Source organism: Epinephelus moara, chromosome 20, assembly GCF_006386435.1.
Source record: "Epinephelus moara isolate mb chromosome 20, YSFRI_EMoa_1.0, whole genome shotgun sequence".
Classification (NCBI taxonomy): Eukaryota; Metazoa; Chordata; class Actinopteri; order Perciformes; family Serranidae; genus Epinephelus; species Epinephelus moara.
Genome location: NC_065525.1, coordinates 34,155,562 through 34,172,686, shown reverse-complemented (window position 1 = coordinate 34,172,686; position 17,125 = coordinate 34,155,562). Strand labels below are relative to the sequence as shown.

Below are 17,125 nucleotides of genomic sequence, written 5' to 3'. Positions count from 1 at the left end.
TGTAAACCTTCAGTATGTGTGCACACAGTAAGGGCGATTCAACCACATCTGTCTGTAGGTTTTTTCCTCCCCAAACTTTAAAATGTTCAAAATGTCAAAAACATACTTATGAAACATGTAAGTGAGAGATAATTATCCTTTATGACAGAAATATTAAGCAAAAGAAGACAAAAATGGTCAGTTATTTCTGTTAACAGCATCTATTTAGTGAAAAGTAAAAACTCTTGGACACTTTAGTTTCTCGGTAAAACGATTTTTCAGACAAGGACCTCCTCTCTTTTTACCATTCTCAATATTAAGTGATGCATGATGGGTTTACTCCTACAGACAGTCTGCAGGTGTAGAGGAAGTCAGTTTCCCTGCAGCTGCCACGCCTCTCCTCAGGTGAAATAGTTTACAAGCAGCGACAAGCAGCTTGGGCAGAACATTCACACGAATTACCTGAGGGAAGAAAAGACTTGAGTAAAGGAGCTGAGTCTGTAATGATATTATTTGGTTGTGGTTTATAGGGGCTGTAATGGGCCACTTGATTGGTTAACTGTAAGACCTGATTGGTCTGCTTCACCCTGAACTGATGACAGGTCAGAGAGTTAAAGGTGTTTATTAGTGATCAAAGCAAAATCCAGGTCATCAAGTCTGGACTTCTTTCTTAGAGCAGTAACATGTCTGGTGTTTATTACAAGTAAAATGTTACACAGACCTTCCTGACTTATGATATGATACAATATGATACGATAAACGCTATTGTCCCCATAGGAAAATATGTCTTGGACTCAGGAGCTGCACAGGTATTGCTGCCTTACAGTAATAGTCCAGAAGAAATGAAAAGCCTAGACCACAATGTGTGTTTGTCTGAGAACAGACTGCTCATACCGTGTCTGGAGGGATCGGTGTCCCTTCCTCCCCATGACCCTCATGGCTGTCTGAACCAGACGAGCAAGTTTGGATTTTGACTCCACAGTCAGATTTCTAAACCATTGTGACATACCACACCTGACAGCACTCTCCAGAAAAGCCTGATAAGATAAAAACTTGATCCTCTGATCCACCCCCAAACACCCCAAAGTCTTCTCAAGAAATACAGCCTTTGCTGTAGTCGAGAGCACACACCCTCCAGCTAAGGCTACTTAAAGATTTAAATTCCTCTTTTGCAATGGAGGGTGATGTCATAGTGTATTATATGACATTGTGAGAAAAACTTTTATTTGATCTGTAGGTTTATTTCTGTGAGTTGCCAGTCAAACTTTGACTTGTACTTTCATAAAGTTGGAGGACTTTTGGAGACAGATTTTTAAAAACAAAAGGCGATGCAGTGAACACTGAGATATCCTGACCTTTTTAGATCCTAGTGTAGGTCAAGCTCCAAAAGCTCTGGATCCTACATTTCCCATAATGCACCTCAATAGCATTTTTCATTTGACCTTTTTTGATTAAGGTCTAATGAAAGATGCTATCTGACTCCACAAAGCAAGTAGTGCTGCTGGAACTTACGGTCCCATGGGAAGACCTGATGGAGGAGGCCCTTGAGCAAAAGAAGGCCAAATACCTTGAGCCATTAGAGGCCTGTAGAGAGAGTGAGTGGAGGGCCCACTGTGAGCCAATCACAGTGGGCTGCAGGGTTCCCAGGGCAATCTGTGCACCAGGCACTCAGGCTCCTTGGCCTCAGAGGGTTGCAGGAGAGGAAAGCTGCTAGAAACATCAGTGAGGCTGCAGATAAAGCCTCAGAGTGGCTGTGGATCAAGAGGGCAGTGCTGCTTGGACACGAACCTGGGACCCCGTGACCCTGGGTATATCACTGATGATGTGTCCAAGCTGCACCATCTAGGTGTTTCAAATAACTACCTTGACTGGCAAATGTCCTAATGAACATCAATTCCAAATTTTCATCATATTTTGTACATCTTTGACTGGCACTCTTTTAATCATGTAACCTTGCTGCGCCCTCTTCTTCTGCAGTGGTATAATGACACCTGACTGGAGAATATGTGCCACCTACTGCTCAGCTTATAATTTGCATAACAGTCGTGGATGCAAATGTGAATTGATTTACATTTTCTTCTGCTGAAATTCAGATAAATCATGTGTGGATGGAAATCTGGCACATGACATGTCACAATATCATCTGTTTAAAAGGCCTATTGTGGACCAGTCGTAACTTTTTGCCCCAGGGTCAATGATTCCAGCCGAGCCAAAGGTCCTCAACAGTTTAGTAGTTTAAAATGTTTATCATAATATCTTTATTTCACCAGGACAATCCTCTTACAGTGGTGGGAGAAGTATTCAGAAAGATCTAATACATCACTCCACTACAAGTAAAGTCATGCATTCAAAATCTTACTTAAGTAAAAGTATGTAAATGATGTTAAAATGTACATTAAGTATAAAAAGTAAATGTATTTATTGTGCAGTAAAATGTTCCCTGACAGAGTTTTACTATTATACACAATGTTTTTGGATTAATATTACGGTAGGGTATTGTTTGCACACTGTAGTGTACACTGCACACACTGATGAGTAAGTGACTTTGCATTTGTAATAAAACATGGAGAATAGCGATACATGGTACACTGAATCAAGGCTGGTTGCAGACAGAAAAGTTGCTTCCACTAGTTTTTTCTCAGCACTGAAATTAAAACAAGACTTATTTCTAAAATAAAAGCCAATTTTCACTTTAAACTTCCTAACTAGAGTAGCAACATGTACATTAAATTAAAGCTTGTCACCTATCCATATACCCAAGTACTTGCATGAGGGCACTGTGTCAATGGATTTACCGTCAGATGTGAAGATGCTAAAAGAGAAGACCATAATCTTAATTTTCTGAGCATTTAAAATCAATTGCAGGGTGAAATCTGTTCAAAAAAATCCATTTAAAATCAGTTTCTGGGCTATTTAAGACTTAATAGGCTGTGTTACCTACATTTTAAGGCTCAAATATGTTTTGCAGCTCCAGTGAGATTTTTAAATTCTATTTTTTTTTTGTTGTTGTTGCCAAAAGTGGCTTTTTTGTTTATAAAAGTTGCAGACTTGTGCCCTAGAAGTGTAAAACTGCATCACATATAAAGATTCAAGTAAAGTAAAAGTACCTGGAATTTGTGCCTGAGTGCAGTAGCTGAGTCATTTTACCCAGGTATCCCGTGAAGAGTACCTGAGCAGGTTTGTATTTTCCTGCAGGCCCTGAACACGTTTTTCTCCCAGCTGTGTTCCTCACACTCTGTACCATGAATGTACCCTGGAGTGGCGCATGCGCAGAGCGGCAGACGGAAGCCGCTGCTGTGTGCTGGCGGTTTGGAGCCGCTGCCGTCTCTCCCAATCATTCCTCCTTCAATGACTTGAACCGACGGACTTCTCCACTCACCTCTTCCTCTACTAAATGCTGTTCATGTGAAGAACCAGGAAACAGGATCCTCTCTCTGACCGACTCAACTTGAAGCCTGCACATATTTGTCGGTACGTGACGCTAATGAAGCTACTTGGGGTTTTTAAGAAGCTGTAATGAAGCTGAGGTGTGTTCAGGAGGAAAACTCTCCCGGCTCGGATTTAAATTAGATTTCCTGCTAAGCCGAGCTACAAGCTAATTGTTACTGTCAGATTAGCTTTGTTTAACTGAAGCCAAGGATACACCCTGTGTGCTGGTGCTAGCATGTTAGCTAACAAACTGTGCCTGTGTCTGTGTGTATGTGTGTGAGTGTGTGTACACGTTAGCAGTAACTTAACCCGTGTATCCTGTACCATAAAGTACATTACTCAGCCCCAGCCTAAAGGGCAGAGCCTCTCAGGGGGTTATCATGGTTGTCTCAGTCCTCCTGGGTGGTGTCAGGGAACATGAACACCAACTGTCAGCTAAGTGTAAATGTGGAGCTCACCCACTGAGTTAAAGTCAACTTAATGAGATTATCTGCAGGTGAATTAAGGTGCAATTGAGTATAAATACTGCATGGCTGTTTCTGTTATACCACAGCACATTTGAGGTATTTGATTTCTTTGCTTTGCTCTCACTGTACCTGCACAGAGACAGACATTACAGCCAGGAGGAAGCACAACAGAGCTGAACAAACAAAGGTAGGGAACAGACAGGACTATTGTGTGCACACACAAGCATGTGGGGAAATAAACGGGTATAAATATTTATATGCCTCTTTTTCCCTTAAGAGGCGGGGTGCACCCTGGACAGGTCAGCAGACTATCACAGGGCTGACACATAGAGACAGACAACCATTCACACCTGTGGACAATTTAGAGTCACCAATTAACCTGCATGTCTTTGGACTGTGGGAGGAAGCTGGAGTACCCAGAGAAAACCCACGCTGACACGGGGAGGACATGCAAACTGTGGACAGAAGGGTCCCCCACCCCAGGGTTTGAATATATATATTCGCATATATATTAGGGGTTGGGGGGAAACAGATACAGCATAGTATCATGATATTTTGCTTGGCAGTATTGTACCGATACACAGACATCAAGTATCGTTTTATTAAATATATAAATAATATTACAAATACAAGTTAAACGTTTGGCATACTCACGATACTTAAGTTACAATATAGGAAAAAGTTAAAAAATAAAGGAAAAGTTACAACATTATGGCGAATGTAAATGTGTTGCGATATGATGAGTATTGTGATAACTGCAAATTATGTCCTCGAAGGGAAACTTTGCCAGAATCTGTTTTATTTAAAAAGTTTTCAGTTGGTTCATCTCACTTCAGTCATTTTTTTGTATCTAATGGACTGAAAGAAGCAACTAATTTCATTATTCTAGTAGGCTACCAAAAGTTTTATTTGTATTTGTAATGTTAGTAATTCATGAAATGAAAATATCAATACTTAGCATCCATTTATCAATATAATATTGCAGAGCAAAATATCGCAATACTATGGTGTATATATATTGCCGTAGCACCTGTGCTGTAAAACTTTGCGCTGCATGTGCGAGACAGGGCTGGTTATTTGTTTGAGGTGAGTGTAGTTTTATGTGTGCTTGTCAGTGTGTGAGGTGAATCGAGTGTGCGTTGCTATTCTACAGTCTACCGAGGGCGCCTGGGTGCGGGCAACAGGTCTGTTTATGAAAATGCTGCAGCGCTGTGATGGTACAGACACCAGATGTGATACTTTGTATAACACTATAAAGTGTAAAGAGGAAGCACTGTAGTGTTAACACATCAAGTTTTAACTTTTTTTGTAAATTGATGGTACTTCCTGCCTCCATTCTTTGTGCCTAAATAATAATAATAATAACAATAATAATAATATTTAAACAGCCTATAAATAATTAAAACAATGTCTGCATTTTTTCAGTACTATATTCATTTGAAAGGTCATAAAAAATTACTTTTAGGGGCGTCGGAGACTTAGTGGTTAGAGCACGTGTCCAACCATTAAAGGCAAAAAAGCCAGTGAAAATAATCTTTAAAAAAATACTTAATTACTTTTAAACTCCCCATAACTCGTTTTATTTCCTTGCACTATTTATGTTTAGTTTACAACTTACAGAACACTTGACTTGTATACAGACGTTTTTTCATTTTTATTCTAATGTTGGTCATCGGTGCTTTATATACACCGATCGGCTAAAACATTAAAACCACTGACAGGTGAAGTGAATAATATTGATCATCTCGTTAATATTCAATGTTCTGCTGGCAAACCCTGTGGATGCCACTTGATGTGCTCCACCTACCCAAATACCTTTGCAGACCAAGCACAACCCAATAGCAACGACACTCCTCACTGACCTTGGCTCCCCAGCAGGACAATGCACCATGCCACCCAGGAGAAACTGCTCAGGAATGGCCTGAGGAACGTGACAAAGAGCTCAAGGCATCAACTTGGCCCCCAAATTCCCCAGATCTGAATACATTCGAGCATCTGTGGTACATGCCAGTGCCCCGCCTCACAACCGTCAGGACTCAGAGGATCTGTCACCAATGCCCTGCTCCCAGCCACCATAGGACACCCTCCAGAGGTCCTGTGTCCTTGTCTCAATACGTCAGAGACAAGTTGGTTCCAAGGAGGTCCCACCGTGTTTCCGGGGTAACTCTGGGGTGTCGGCACATCCCACAGATACTCAATCAGATTGAGATCAGGGGAATTTAAGGGCCAGGTTGTCACATTAGCTCTTTGTCACATTCCTCAAGCCATTCCTGAGCAGTTTTTATGGTGCGGTATGGTGCGTTATCCTGCTGTTTGGGTGGGTGGAGAGCGCCAAGTGGCATTCAAACGCCTTTTTAAAAAAATAACTGCTAGTTAACGTTCAGTTTACTATGATGTCAGACCAAGAAAAGCAGCAAATTTGAGAGGCTGGAACCATCAAATGTTTGAAATTTGTAATACTTAATCAGTTATAACTGCTGATTGATTGTCTTTGAATCAACTAATCAATAAATTGACATAATTTTAGCTCTAATTAAAACCCTTGTAATTCAGTATTATTCATTAATTGTCAGTCTAGTCGTACGATATGTTATCACGTTATTTTTCTACAAATTTTTGTTGTTTAAGTTAATTATTCCAAGCAAGGTTTAGGTAAAGACTGATAAAATTAGCTGAAGGTTTTGTTGTTGTTAAGGTTTTTGTCATGGTTGTTTATGTCTCCAAACACTGATCATCACTGTGCAGCTCTTAAATGCCACCACCAGTAACAACAATACCTCAGTCGATCATTTTGAATGCTAATGGTTGATATGAGACGGAGGAGTGACTGATATCCTTAGTTGCAGGAGTGAGTGGGAGCATCATGTGGAGGAAGGCTTCAGCGGCAGCCCTGCTGGCGTTAGCTGTTGGCTATTTCTACCATGGCGGCCCAGTCGTGCCAGAGCAGATCCTGCAGTACATCAGCCTGCCAAACTTTCAGACATCATCTCAAAACAGCCACAACAGCCTGGAGCAGGTGATCTCCGCTGCCTGGGAGACTCTGATCACTCTGCCGACTCGACAGTGGAGCAAAGTGGCAGTAGGGTGAGTTAGATGCGTGATGAGAGATGCGTGTCTGCTCTGTCGCTTGAAGCTGATCTACTTGATCTTCTGTACACTGTGGCATGTTGAGAGGCTGTAGTCAGAGCTGTGAGTGTGAAGGAATGTGTAGTCAAGAGTCAGTGCCAGCTCAGATAGCTTGGTCCAAGAAGGTGGTGCCCAATGAATTAAATTACTCTCTATAGGTAGCCTGTAGCCTTTAGGCTGCTGTAGAGGAGCCAGCACACAGGATGGAGGTGGAGGGTGATGATTGGCTGGGGCTGAGGGGCCGCCCACCAGAGGGATGGACAGATTTTTTTTTCTACCAAAGAGAGAAGTGAAGCAGGTTATTTTTAAAGTCACAGTAAAATGGCAGACAAAGGGAAACTTTGGTATTTTTCAACCTGACTGACTAATGGAGACAAATGTTTTTGAATTTGGTCCAGAACTGAGGGAGAGCTGCAGAGGCAACACAGGCTGCAGTGTAATCCCTACAGGCAACTGTAGGAGGGAGAATACACAAAAGGACAGAGGTCAAAAATGAAATGATACAAACAATTAGTAACATCAGTGGTGCGTCCGTGTGCCAGCATGAGTGGAAAATGGTGTGTGGAGACGTTGCATACTGAAAGAAAAGACAAATCAGTCAAACAAAAGAACCATGTGGGAGCTGGGGAAGCTGCAAGAGAAGGAGACAGACTGAACAACCCAGCTTTGACGGCTTGCATGCTCATCAGCCCAGGTGAGCCAGCTTCCTAACGATGTGCACTGCCAGCCCACCACTACCTGCAAGGGGAGGAGAAGGCACAAGCAGGCCAGGAAGAGTAGAGACACAGGAGGGGTGGTCACAGTGTCGCAGGATGTGACTTGTTGTAGGAAAAACAGTGTTGGGAATATTAGTGAGAGCTGGAGAGAGAAGTACCGGGATGAACTTTAACGCTAATTGCTAGCAGCTGCTTTTTAAATCACCTGTGGGTCGCACACATAACACGTCATCAAAACGTCACACTCAGGCCTCCGATGATCCCATTCCACAGACTGTTCTGTTTATACAGACACCTTTTCTGCACTGTTACGACCTCCCATTGCAGATTAAACCACGCCCAACACCCCCATTCTGCTATAGCACCTTATATACAGCACAGCGAGGCGGCATAACGGCGTGATATTCCCGCCTTGAGCAGGCAGTGTAAAAGGAGCTAATGTAAAATATTTCCAAGTGAAACTGGAAACTGATTTGATTGCTCAAGAGTGAGTACGGCTCAGTGAACGCAGAGCGATACTGAGCTGTGGAGGATGAGGGAGAAATTAATAAAATACTCCACCTCATCATGCTCTTGTCTGACCCTGTTTGGATTGCTTTGCCAGCTGTTAGAACGGTCAAGCATGGTTTATATAATGGTTTGCTTGTTGCCCCAAATCACATTTAATTAGATGAATACGCACTCAAAGATGAGTTGATCAGAAATGTGTTTAAATTTTGCAGAGAGAGAGAAAAGAGGGTGATTTTACTTTTCACTGTGTCTTTAAGACAAACGGACTGTTTTATCTTTTTAAAGAGTTTGTCTGTATCTGCACAGAAACCTCTGACACACATACTGACATGTTGACACCAGACCAGCTTTACTCTGGGTCTTTAACAGCTGCCCCAGTTTCTGCAGTTTGGTCTGATCAGCAGCAGACCTTTAAAAACTGTAGCCATATATCCCCAGGATCACTTGAAGTTAAAGCCAGATGATAATTCAGTTACTAACAATCAAATAATCTGTACTCTGTGTTTCTGTCCTCTGTTGTTCAGGGTGAATGCCTGTGTGGATGTAGTGGTCTCAGGAGTGGGCCTGCTGCAGGCTCTGGCTGTGGATCCTGGCTCCGGCCTGGATCATGAAGTGTTGCACTCTAAAGAGGACTTGAAGGAGGCCTTCATCCATTACATGGAGCGTGGAGCAGCTGCCGAGCGCTTCTTCAGCGACAGCGAGGCCTTTCAGAGGATCGCACGTGCCGCAGCAGAGTACCCCGGTGCGAAGGCAAGGCTACCTTACTTACCGGACTCTACAGGATGACATCATGTTGTTATATGAAGTCATGTTTTTAAGTGATCTTCCTTCCAGTTAAACTTTGCTTTTGTCTTCTTCCAGCTGTACGTGGGAGGGAACGCTGCTCTTATTGGTCAGAGGCTCGCCACCTACCCTGATCTGATGGTATGGCAGCATGTTTCTGTTGTAAACTCAAAAAACCCAAATTTAATGAGCTCTTAAATAAACAGAAGATTCAAGCTGGGAACTTTACATTTGCAGAAGTCAATAGAAGAAATAATAAACACGAGAAAACACATGTTTACATTTACACATTTTGAGAGGATCAGTTTTTATACCATGAAAATGTGTTTTGGGAGCCTTATGGACACACAGAATCTCTGGCCTTCAAATGACTATTAATATTTTTAATGCTGCAGGTTTTATTATGCGGGCCAATTGGTCCTAAACTCCACGAGATGCTGGACGAGCAGATAGTCGTTCCCCCGGAGTCTCTGCAGGAGACGGATGAATATCACCTCATCCTGGAGTATAAAGCAGGTAAAGAGAAAAACAACTCTCAGCTTCTACGGGATCTGTCCAGACTGTTTAGGTGTTTTAATACAACAGTTGTTATTTGTCCTCCAGGTGAGCAGTGGGGATCATCTGCGGCACCTCAAGCCAACCGTTTCATCTTCTCCCACGACGTGTCCAATGGGGAGATGAGCTCACTGGAGACGTTCGTGGCGAGTCTGGACGAGTTTGAGCCCGACCTGGTCGTCCTGTCGGGGCTCCACATGATGGAGGGTCAGGGCAGAGAGCTGTGGGAGGAGCGACTCAAAGAGGTCAGTGGCTCAAAGCTGGTCTTCACAGTTTCACCATCCATTTGCAAATTTTGGCCTATTTACTGCAAGTTATACATCCTTAATGTGTAATTTCTGTTTGCCCTTCAGTCACAATGTATTAACCCTGATCAGTTTATCAAAGAAAACATAGTCTGCTTTAACTGAAGTCTATTAATGTGTGGGAAAACAGTGAAAAGTAAAGGTGACTGATTCCCTATCTCTATACAGAATGCCATTTAAATCAATATTAAATAAATAAATACATAAATCAATAAATATGGCTATGAAATATATCCTTACACAAATAAATGGAGTGATAAATATTAGGAGTGTGCCGTATCATCTGGTTCATGATAATGCCGGTATAATTTTTAATATCATGAAAAATTCATATTGTGATATATTTTTTGTTTAGTTTTCACTGAATATTTGAAGACTAACTGTTAAAATCGATATGTAAAACTCTTTCACTTATTTTGTTGCAATTCTGTTTTTGTTTTTTGTTTTTAAATACTTTTTTTTTTACTGATTTGTCATATCATCAAGAATATTGTTACGTAAATAAATATAAATATATAAATGACTTCATGTACTTAAATAAATAAACAATATTTTAAAAACTAAATATATATTTATTTTTCATTTATTTTATTTAAAATGTATATATTTATATTTAAATTTATTTATATATTTATTGCCTCCTAATTAGTCTTTTAAAAACATCCTTTTTAAATTAAAAATGTATTTATTTCTTTTTAATAACCACTGGCTCATATATATTTACATTTATTTATATTTTTATTTATTTATTTCATAGCTATATTTATGTATTTATTTATTTAAAAAAATATTGACCTAAATGGTTTTTTTTATGATAGTAGTGAGCATTATTGAAAAAATATAGTTAAAAATAATTAAAGTAAAAATATCTCTCCCCTTGTTTTTAGCTGATTCCTTAAGATAGAACAATTAAAAGAAAACTTTGGACTACTTGATTTCTAACATTATGCCCAATATAATGTTGCATGACATGCAAGATTCATGGTGTAAAGCTAATACAGACGTCATGTTAGTCATTCCTAACTAAATATGTATCATTATTATTATTATTCACAGTATACTGGCAGGATAAAGGAATATGTGAAGTCACATGGCAGTGACTCATATTATATATTTGTTGAAGCTCATCTAACATCTTGTACCTGCTTCTTCACAGGCAGTGTTAGCCATATCTGAAATCCGTAAAGATATTCCCATCCACCTGGAGCTGGCGAGCATGACGGACAAAGACTACATGAACAGCATCATGCAGGAGGTACATGTGTGATGTCTCAGAGAGTATTCCATAAAGTGAACTTCCTTCACAGAGAAAAGATGAATGTGCTCAAAATCCACAAATCCCTCAAGACGTCTGTACGCCGGTATTTAATTAAAGTTTTTTCTCTCTGTTTCCCGTTAGCAGGTTATGCCCATTGTGAGCTCCATCGGGCTCAACGAGCAGGAGCTGCTCTTCCTCTCTCAGGCCGGCGAGGGGCCTCACGCAGACATGGATTCCTGGAAAGGCATTCCAGACGTGGGTCAAGTCAGCGACATCCTCTTCTGGATCCTGGAGCAGCACGGCCGCAGCGAGCCATTGTCCGAATCGGACCTGACTCGCATCCACTTCCACACGCTTGCCTACCACATCCTGGTCACGGTGGATGGATACTGGGGGAACCAGGCGGCAGCAGTGATGGCGGGGGCGCGAGTTGCCAGCAGTCAGGCCTGCGGGCTCCAGGTGGTTGACGTTAGCAAAGTGCAGCTCAAAGCCCCGCTGGAGTTTTACAGCTCACACACTGAGCCGCGAGAGAAGCTGTCCCTGAACCCGACAGAGCCTGTCACCGTGTGGCGCAGAGGAAACATCACCTTCCACATGACAGCCGTGCTGGTCTGCAAGCAGCCGTTACGGACAGTAGGGCTCGGGGACGCCATCTCAGCAGAGGGGCTAATGTACTCAGAGTTAAAGACCCAGCAGCCCTTCTGAGGTTTGCTTCAATCTGACACTCGGATGGGAAATGCTGAGAAGACTCGGTGAAGCTTCATCCACAGCCGTGGTTGTTGGGTCGGAGTCATGTTCCTGAACTTGTTCAGACCTCTGTGTCCTGATCCAGGTTCTGTGTCTTCCTTCCCGAAGCTCCGCTGAGTTTAAGAATGTGATGGATGGTGTTAGTTATAAATCCTGCCTGATGACTCCTCCAGCCTGCTCCGGTCTCCTCTGTCCTCCCTCCTCGAATCCTCCAGCAGAACTTTACAGAAGCAGATCTGACGGAGCTGTGAGGTGGCCTGACTCTATGCACCGGCCGCGGCTCGAAGCCATCTTCACAAACTCCAAAGAGTTATGCAGGCTCACCTAATTTACTTTGACCTGCATATCTTAAGTATGCCGTGCCTTGAGAACATACCAGAGTTTAGGATATATTATATTCACATGTTAGAGCCAGACAAATTTAAGCATCACATCAGTTACCCTCCTGAGATAAACATATACACACACATATATACAGTTATGTTCAACTGGAAACTGACGAGCGTCTTACTATATTGTAGAATCTAAGTGGTATTCTCGATGTTCTGTGTTTCTTCAACTTTTGGTGCATTCACGTCAAATAGTCACTAGATCACTTGAAACCTCATTCTCCCATGGGTGTCTGACCTCTGAACGTGTGATAACTGTTAACTAGATATACTTGACTTTTTGTTACTTGTCCCGTGAGGGTAAAAATACTAGACAGTGTGACTAAGTCTGTGTTCTCTCAGTTTTTGGCCTAAACACTCCCATTATAAAGATGTTTATGAAGTCTGCATAGTAAAAACAACAGTAACTATAGGATTATTTTAATTGCTGTTAATAAATTAAATAATTTTTTGATGAAATAATGAAATTCTACCACCTGGTTTTGAAGGGGATCCTTCTTTATGCAGTAGCGCTCAGTTTACAATTAGGTGTCAGCTAATTAACATAAAGGTTGTGTTGGTGATAAAACTTAAGGTAAAATTAAATTTCAAAATCAGGTGTAGGCCAGATGTTATCAGGGTTACTGTACTTGTTTGTTTGTTTATTGTTTTGTTTATGGAGGCAAATAAGAGACATAAATATCTGAACATTAACAGACAATAAATACTTAATATTGAAATTTAAACACCACTGAACCCACAGCATTGAAATATGTTACTTTGAAAAGTAAAGGGGCAAATTTGCATGTTCTCCCTGTGTCAGCGTGGGTTTTCTCCAGGTACTCCAGCTTCCTCCCACCGTCCAAAGACATGCAGGTTAATTGGTGACTCTAAATTGTCCGTAGGTGTGAATGTGAGTGTGTCAGCTCTGTAATAGTCTGGTGGCCAGTCCAGGGTGTACGGGGGGAAAAAAAGAATTAAAATATGAATTTTTTTGCAATTTCAAAAGCTGAATTTGAATACAATGTTGTAAATGTTCATATAAAGGGTTCCCACGGTCATGGAAAACTCATGTAATTTCACAACCACGTTTTTCAGGCTTGGAAACGTCATGAAATTAGTCAAAATCGTTGAAAGTTTTGGAAAAGTCAGGGAATTTTGTTGTCTGTTTTAATAAAATTATTACAGTAATCCTCAATGGATAACCTTCCACTAATGTAACATAACAGCAAATTTATTTTCCATAGCTGTTGATGTAATGTCGCTCTAATACACATCTGTGTGACGACGTTTTGTTTCCCTATTATGTACGTTTCTTCATTTTCTCCTAGCTGAAATTGAAAGGGGGAAAGAGAGTGGTACGACATACAGCAAAGGGCTGTAGGTTGGAATCAAACCCGCGGCTGCTGGGGCAAGGACAAAGCTTTTCTACATGGGGTGCCCGAGTGAAATATGTTTACTCTTTAAAAAAAAATTTAAAGACAAAGACTGTGAATACAAAAGTAAATACAAGTCAGACAGGAAAAGTGGTCACAAAATACTGCAAAAACTAAATTCTGTTCGAAAAGGGTTTTAATCTTGATAAGTTTAAAATGATATGTTTGAAAAAACACAAGTGGGTTGACATTTACATTATGAGTTCCTGGAAAGTCATGGTAAAGTTTTTAAATTTTGCCCATGAAAATGTGTGGGAATCTTGAATATATTTGGATAAAAAAATTCAAGTTTCAGAATAAAAAAAGAAATATGTTCATGACGCTCAAATTCGATTCAGATCCAAAAATTTGAGTTGAAAAACTTTAGATAGCAGCATCTCCACCTTCACAGCTTCCCCACACAGGAGAGGCAGTCGAGCCTGAATGCAATCAAACTGACTTCTGGTCAATGAGAGCACGATCTGTCGGTCATGTGATCCAAGAAAGCAGCTTGAAAACTGAAACCCAAAAATGGCTACCAATGAGAACTATCGGACTTGAGTAAGTCCAGTTTTGAAGTTTTGAAACATGAGATTGTGGATCTGAATTTGTGAACACTAAATATATATTTAAATTCAAGGTGAAATTGTAAATCAAGAAATTTCATAATTTAATTCAGAACAAATAAATTCAAGCACATGGTTTTCAGGATAAAATCTTTAAATGCTACGAATTTAGTGGTGTTTAAAATTCAACATGATGTTTTAGTTGTCCTTAAAATTTAAATATTTATGCCTCTTATTTGCCTCCATATTTGTTTTTGCTTCCCTCACTTATAAAATGTGACTGTGCAAAATGATTGGTTGAAATATCTTAAAAGCTGTTCAGTGTAACCTACTGCCAGGAAAGCTAGCATATAGATACATCATTCTTTTTCATAGGTTGTTTATTGTTTCCTTCTGAGTTTACTTGGGAACACCTGCATCATGTTAGACGTTTAGTACGTGACTGTCAGAACAATTTATTATACCTCACATGGCCACTGAAGGCATGCAATAATGGAGTCTTAATGCAAACATACAACAACAAGATGTATGGCGTTTTGTTTAGCAGAATTAATTCTTTGCACTAGTACGAAGTGGCGGGCGCGCCTGCAGAGGTGAATGTAACCTTAACTCCGAACCCCCCTTTATTTTTAGCAAGTACAATCTATCCATCTTTTCTCACTTGACTGTTTGTGTCTCATGTTTTTAACACCTGTAACTGTCGACAAGTTTCATTTACTTGTAGTTTGTCATTAAAATATGTACGGAGAGTAGCACTTGGCTTTATTGTGATGCAGCAGGTTATTGTGGATATTTGTCAGTGTTGGAAGAACTTAAAATTTGTCCTGAAATTATCAGTTGAATAGTCAATTATTGATCGACTTACATTTATCAGCAATGATTTTTAAAATTGTCTGTCAGACATTCGATGGTTTCATTGTCTATAACTAATTGTTTCTGTTTTTGTGTTATTGCGAAGTGACTATTGGTCAAACACGACATTTCAAGATGTCCTCCTGTGCTAATGGGTACTATACTTATACTAATGGCTATACATTTAACTATGTTCTGGAGATTTATTTCTTTTGACCAAAGAATTATGAAAAACAGTCAGTAGATTATCTGGTAATAAGAACCGCTAGTTGCTACCTTACTTAAAATAGTATGTCGGAATTGGATAGAGGAATCTACGTGTCGAATGTTGAATAAATTTAAGAGAACAGTTCACCCACATGACCATTTGTATATCAGTTACTCACCGTGTGTTATGTTGAATTCGTGAAGAAAACTTTGTTTTACTTGCATGCCTTTTATGATGAACAGAGAATCTAGAAACACAATCATTCTTTATGAACTGAGGTAAAAGGAAGGCTGTGTTAAACAACAGTAAAACTATATCAAAACACCAGTTCAGTCAGGAACACTAGTCAAAGAAAACTTTATTTCCATTTGCAGTGTTATATTTGGCGGTATGGCTCTGTTCTGGGACCTCTGCCTTTCCTAGGCCTACGCAGAAAGCAGAAAGCAGAGAGAGCACACCCTCCTGCCCTTCCATGCGCCCACATGGAAGGCAGGGAGAGCACACCTTCCTGCCCTTCCACGCGCCTAAATGGAAAGCCTAAGGCAGGGAGAGCAGCATCAATGACAAACAGAAATGACATTGATAAGTCAGACACAGCATGAAAAGGAGGAGCTGGGGTGGAGGCGGGTTGCAAAGCAGCTTGCAGAGGAAGCAGCAACAGTAGGCAGGCCAGAGCAGTTTAAATAGGGCGCCCTGAATGAGACTCGCCAATTGGTTGCATAGAAGGGAATCATGTGATCTTTCAGCTGCTCTATCAGTTGATTGGACTGTTTGAGATCAGCTGATGTAGCTGGGATGTGAGCTGAGCTTGACATCATCTCCTGCCTGAACTAACGCTGTGCTTTATTTTACACACACATACNGAGTCTGCACTTTAAGCAGGTATTCATTGTTTCATTTAAAAACCCATTGTGGTGGTGTACAGAGCCAAAATGATGACAACTGTATCATTGTCCAAATAATTATGGACCTGACTGTATGTGTATATATATATATTTGCCCCATGGACCCCTCATGGGTTAACTCAGCTATGCTTGGAAGAGATCCCAACACTGCCATATAGTTTTTGAAAAAGTATTTCATAAATTTTACAGCAAGACAAGGACAAAAATGAAATATCTACTTTGATATTTTGAGCTGTCAGTCTCAGTATTTATACAGTGTAAGCAGATTTCCTGTCCTGTTCCAAATCACATCCACATCCAACAAGCATTTAAAAGAGTATCTCTGATATATATTTTAGTTGCCTGGGTCCAGACTATATTAGGCAAATATTTTAATATTGTTTCAATCAAATATCTTGAGGGTAACATTGTAGGAACACACAAGGACACACTGTTTATTTTACCAAACCCAAAGAGTAAAGTTACTTTTCAAAATAAACTCTTTTATGGCAACTAAATATTCTGGAAATCTTGGCAGACAAAGTTTGGTCAGACTCTGTTAAATTCCTCATTACAAATAAAATAAAAGAAGTTCACTTGAAGGTTTTACACGGATACTAACCCTGCAATGCATTATTACATCAATTTAAAGAGGATATTTCTCCAACATGTTTATTTTGTAAAACCAATCACAACTGCACTACCTGCACTGTCTATATTTCCATCCCTAGTTGAACTGCAATATCTCTGACTCTAACTCAGCTCAACTCAAATGTATAATTCAGGGAAAACCACATCAGGGAGACACAAACGCTGATGAATAAAAGTAGAATTTGACCCTGGGGCAGATCTGATTGAGAGGGGGAGGCTGTTCCACAGTTTGGGGGCAGACACAGCAAAGATTAAGTCTGGAGCGTGGGACAGCCAGGAGCCCCAGGTCAGCTGACGTGAGGGAAC

At 40.6% G+C, this 17,125-nt stretch overlaps 1 protein-coding gene across 7 annotated transcripts; it reads left to right on the top strand.

Moving 5' to 3' along the window:
* The first annotated feature begins 3,187 nt into the window (after window positions 1–3,187).
* On the top strand, window positions 3,188–14,976 carry adpgk (ADP-dependent glucokinase). 7 transcript variants are annotated; one of them, XM_050072605.1, is made up of 10 exons: window positions 3,188–3,450; window positions 4,013–4,062; window positions 4,153–4,359; window positions 6,722–6,959; window positions 8,752–8,977; window positions 9,089–9,151; window positions 9,406–9,526; window positions 9,614–9,810; window positions 11,027–11,125; window positions 11,270–14,976. In XM_050072605.1, the coding sequence occupies exons 4-10, from the start codon at window positions 6,739–6,741 to the stop codon at window positions 11,831–11,833; spliced, it is 1,491 nt and encodes a 496-aa protein (XP_049928562.1). In that variant the 5' UTR covers window positions 3,188–3,450; window positions 4,013–4,062; window positions 4,153–4,359; window positions 6,722–6,738; the 3' UTR covers window positions 11,834–14,976. The 7 variants fall into 7 exon arrangements, with proteins under 7 accessions (XP_049928562.1, XP_049928558.1, XP_049928560.1 ...); XM_050072601.1 differs by lacking the exon at window positions 4,153–4,359; XM_050072603.1 differs by lacking the exon at window positions 4,153–4,359 and having other exon boundaries at window positions 6,716–6,959.
* The last annotated feature ends 2,149 nt before the right edge of the window (window positions 14,977–17,125 follow it).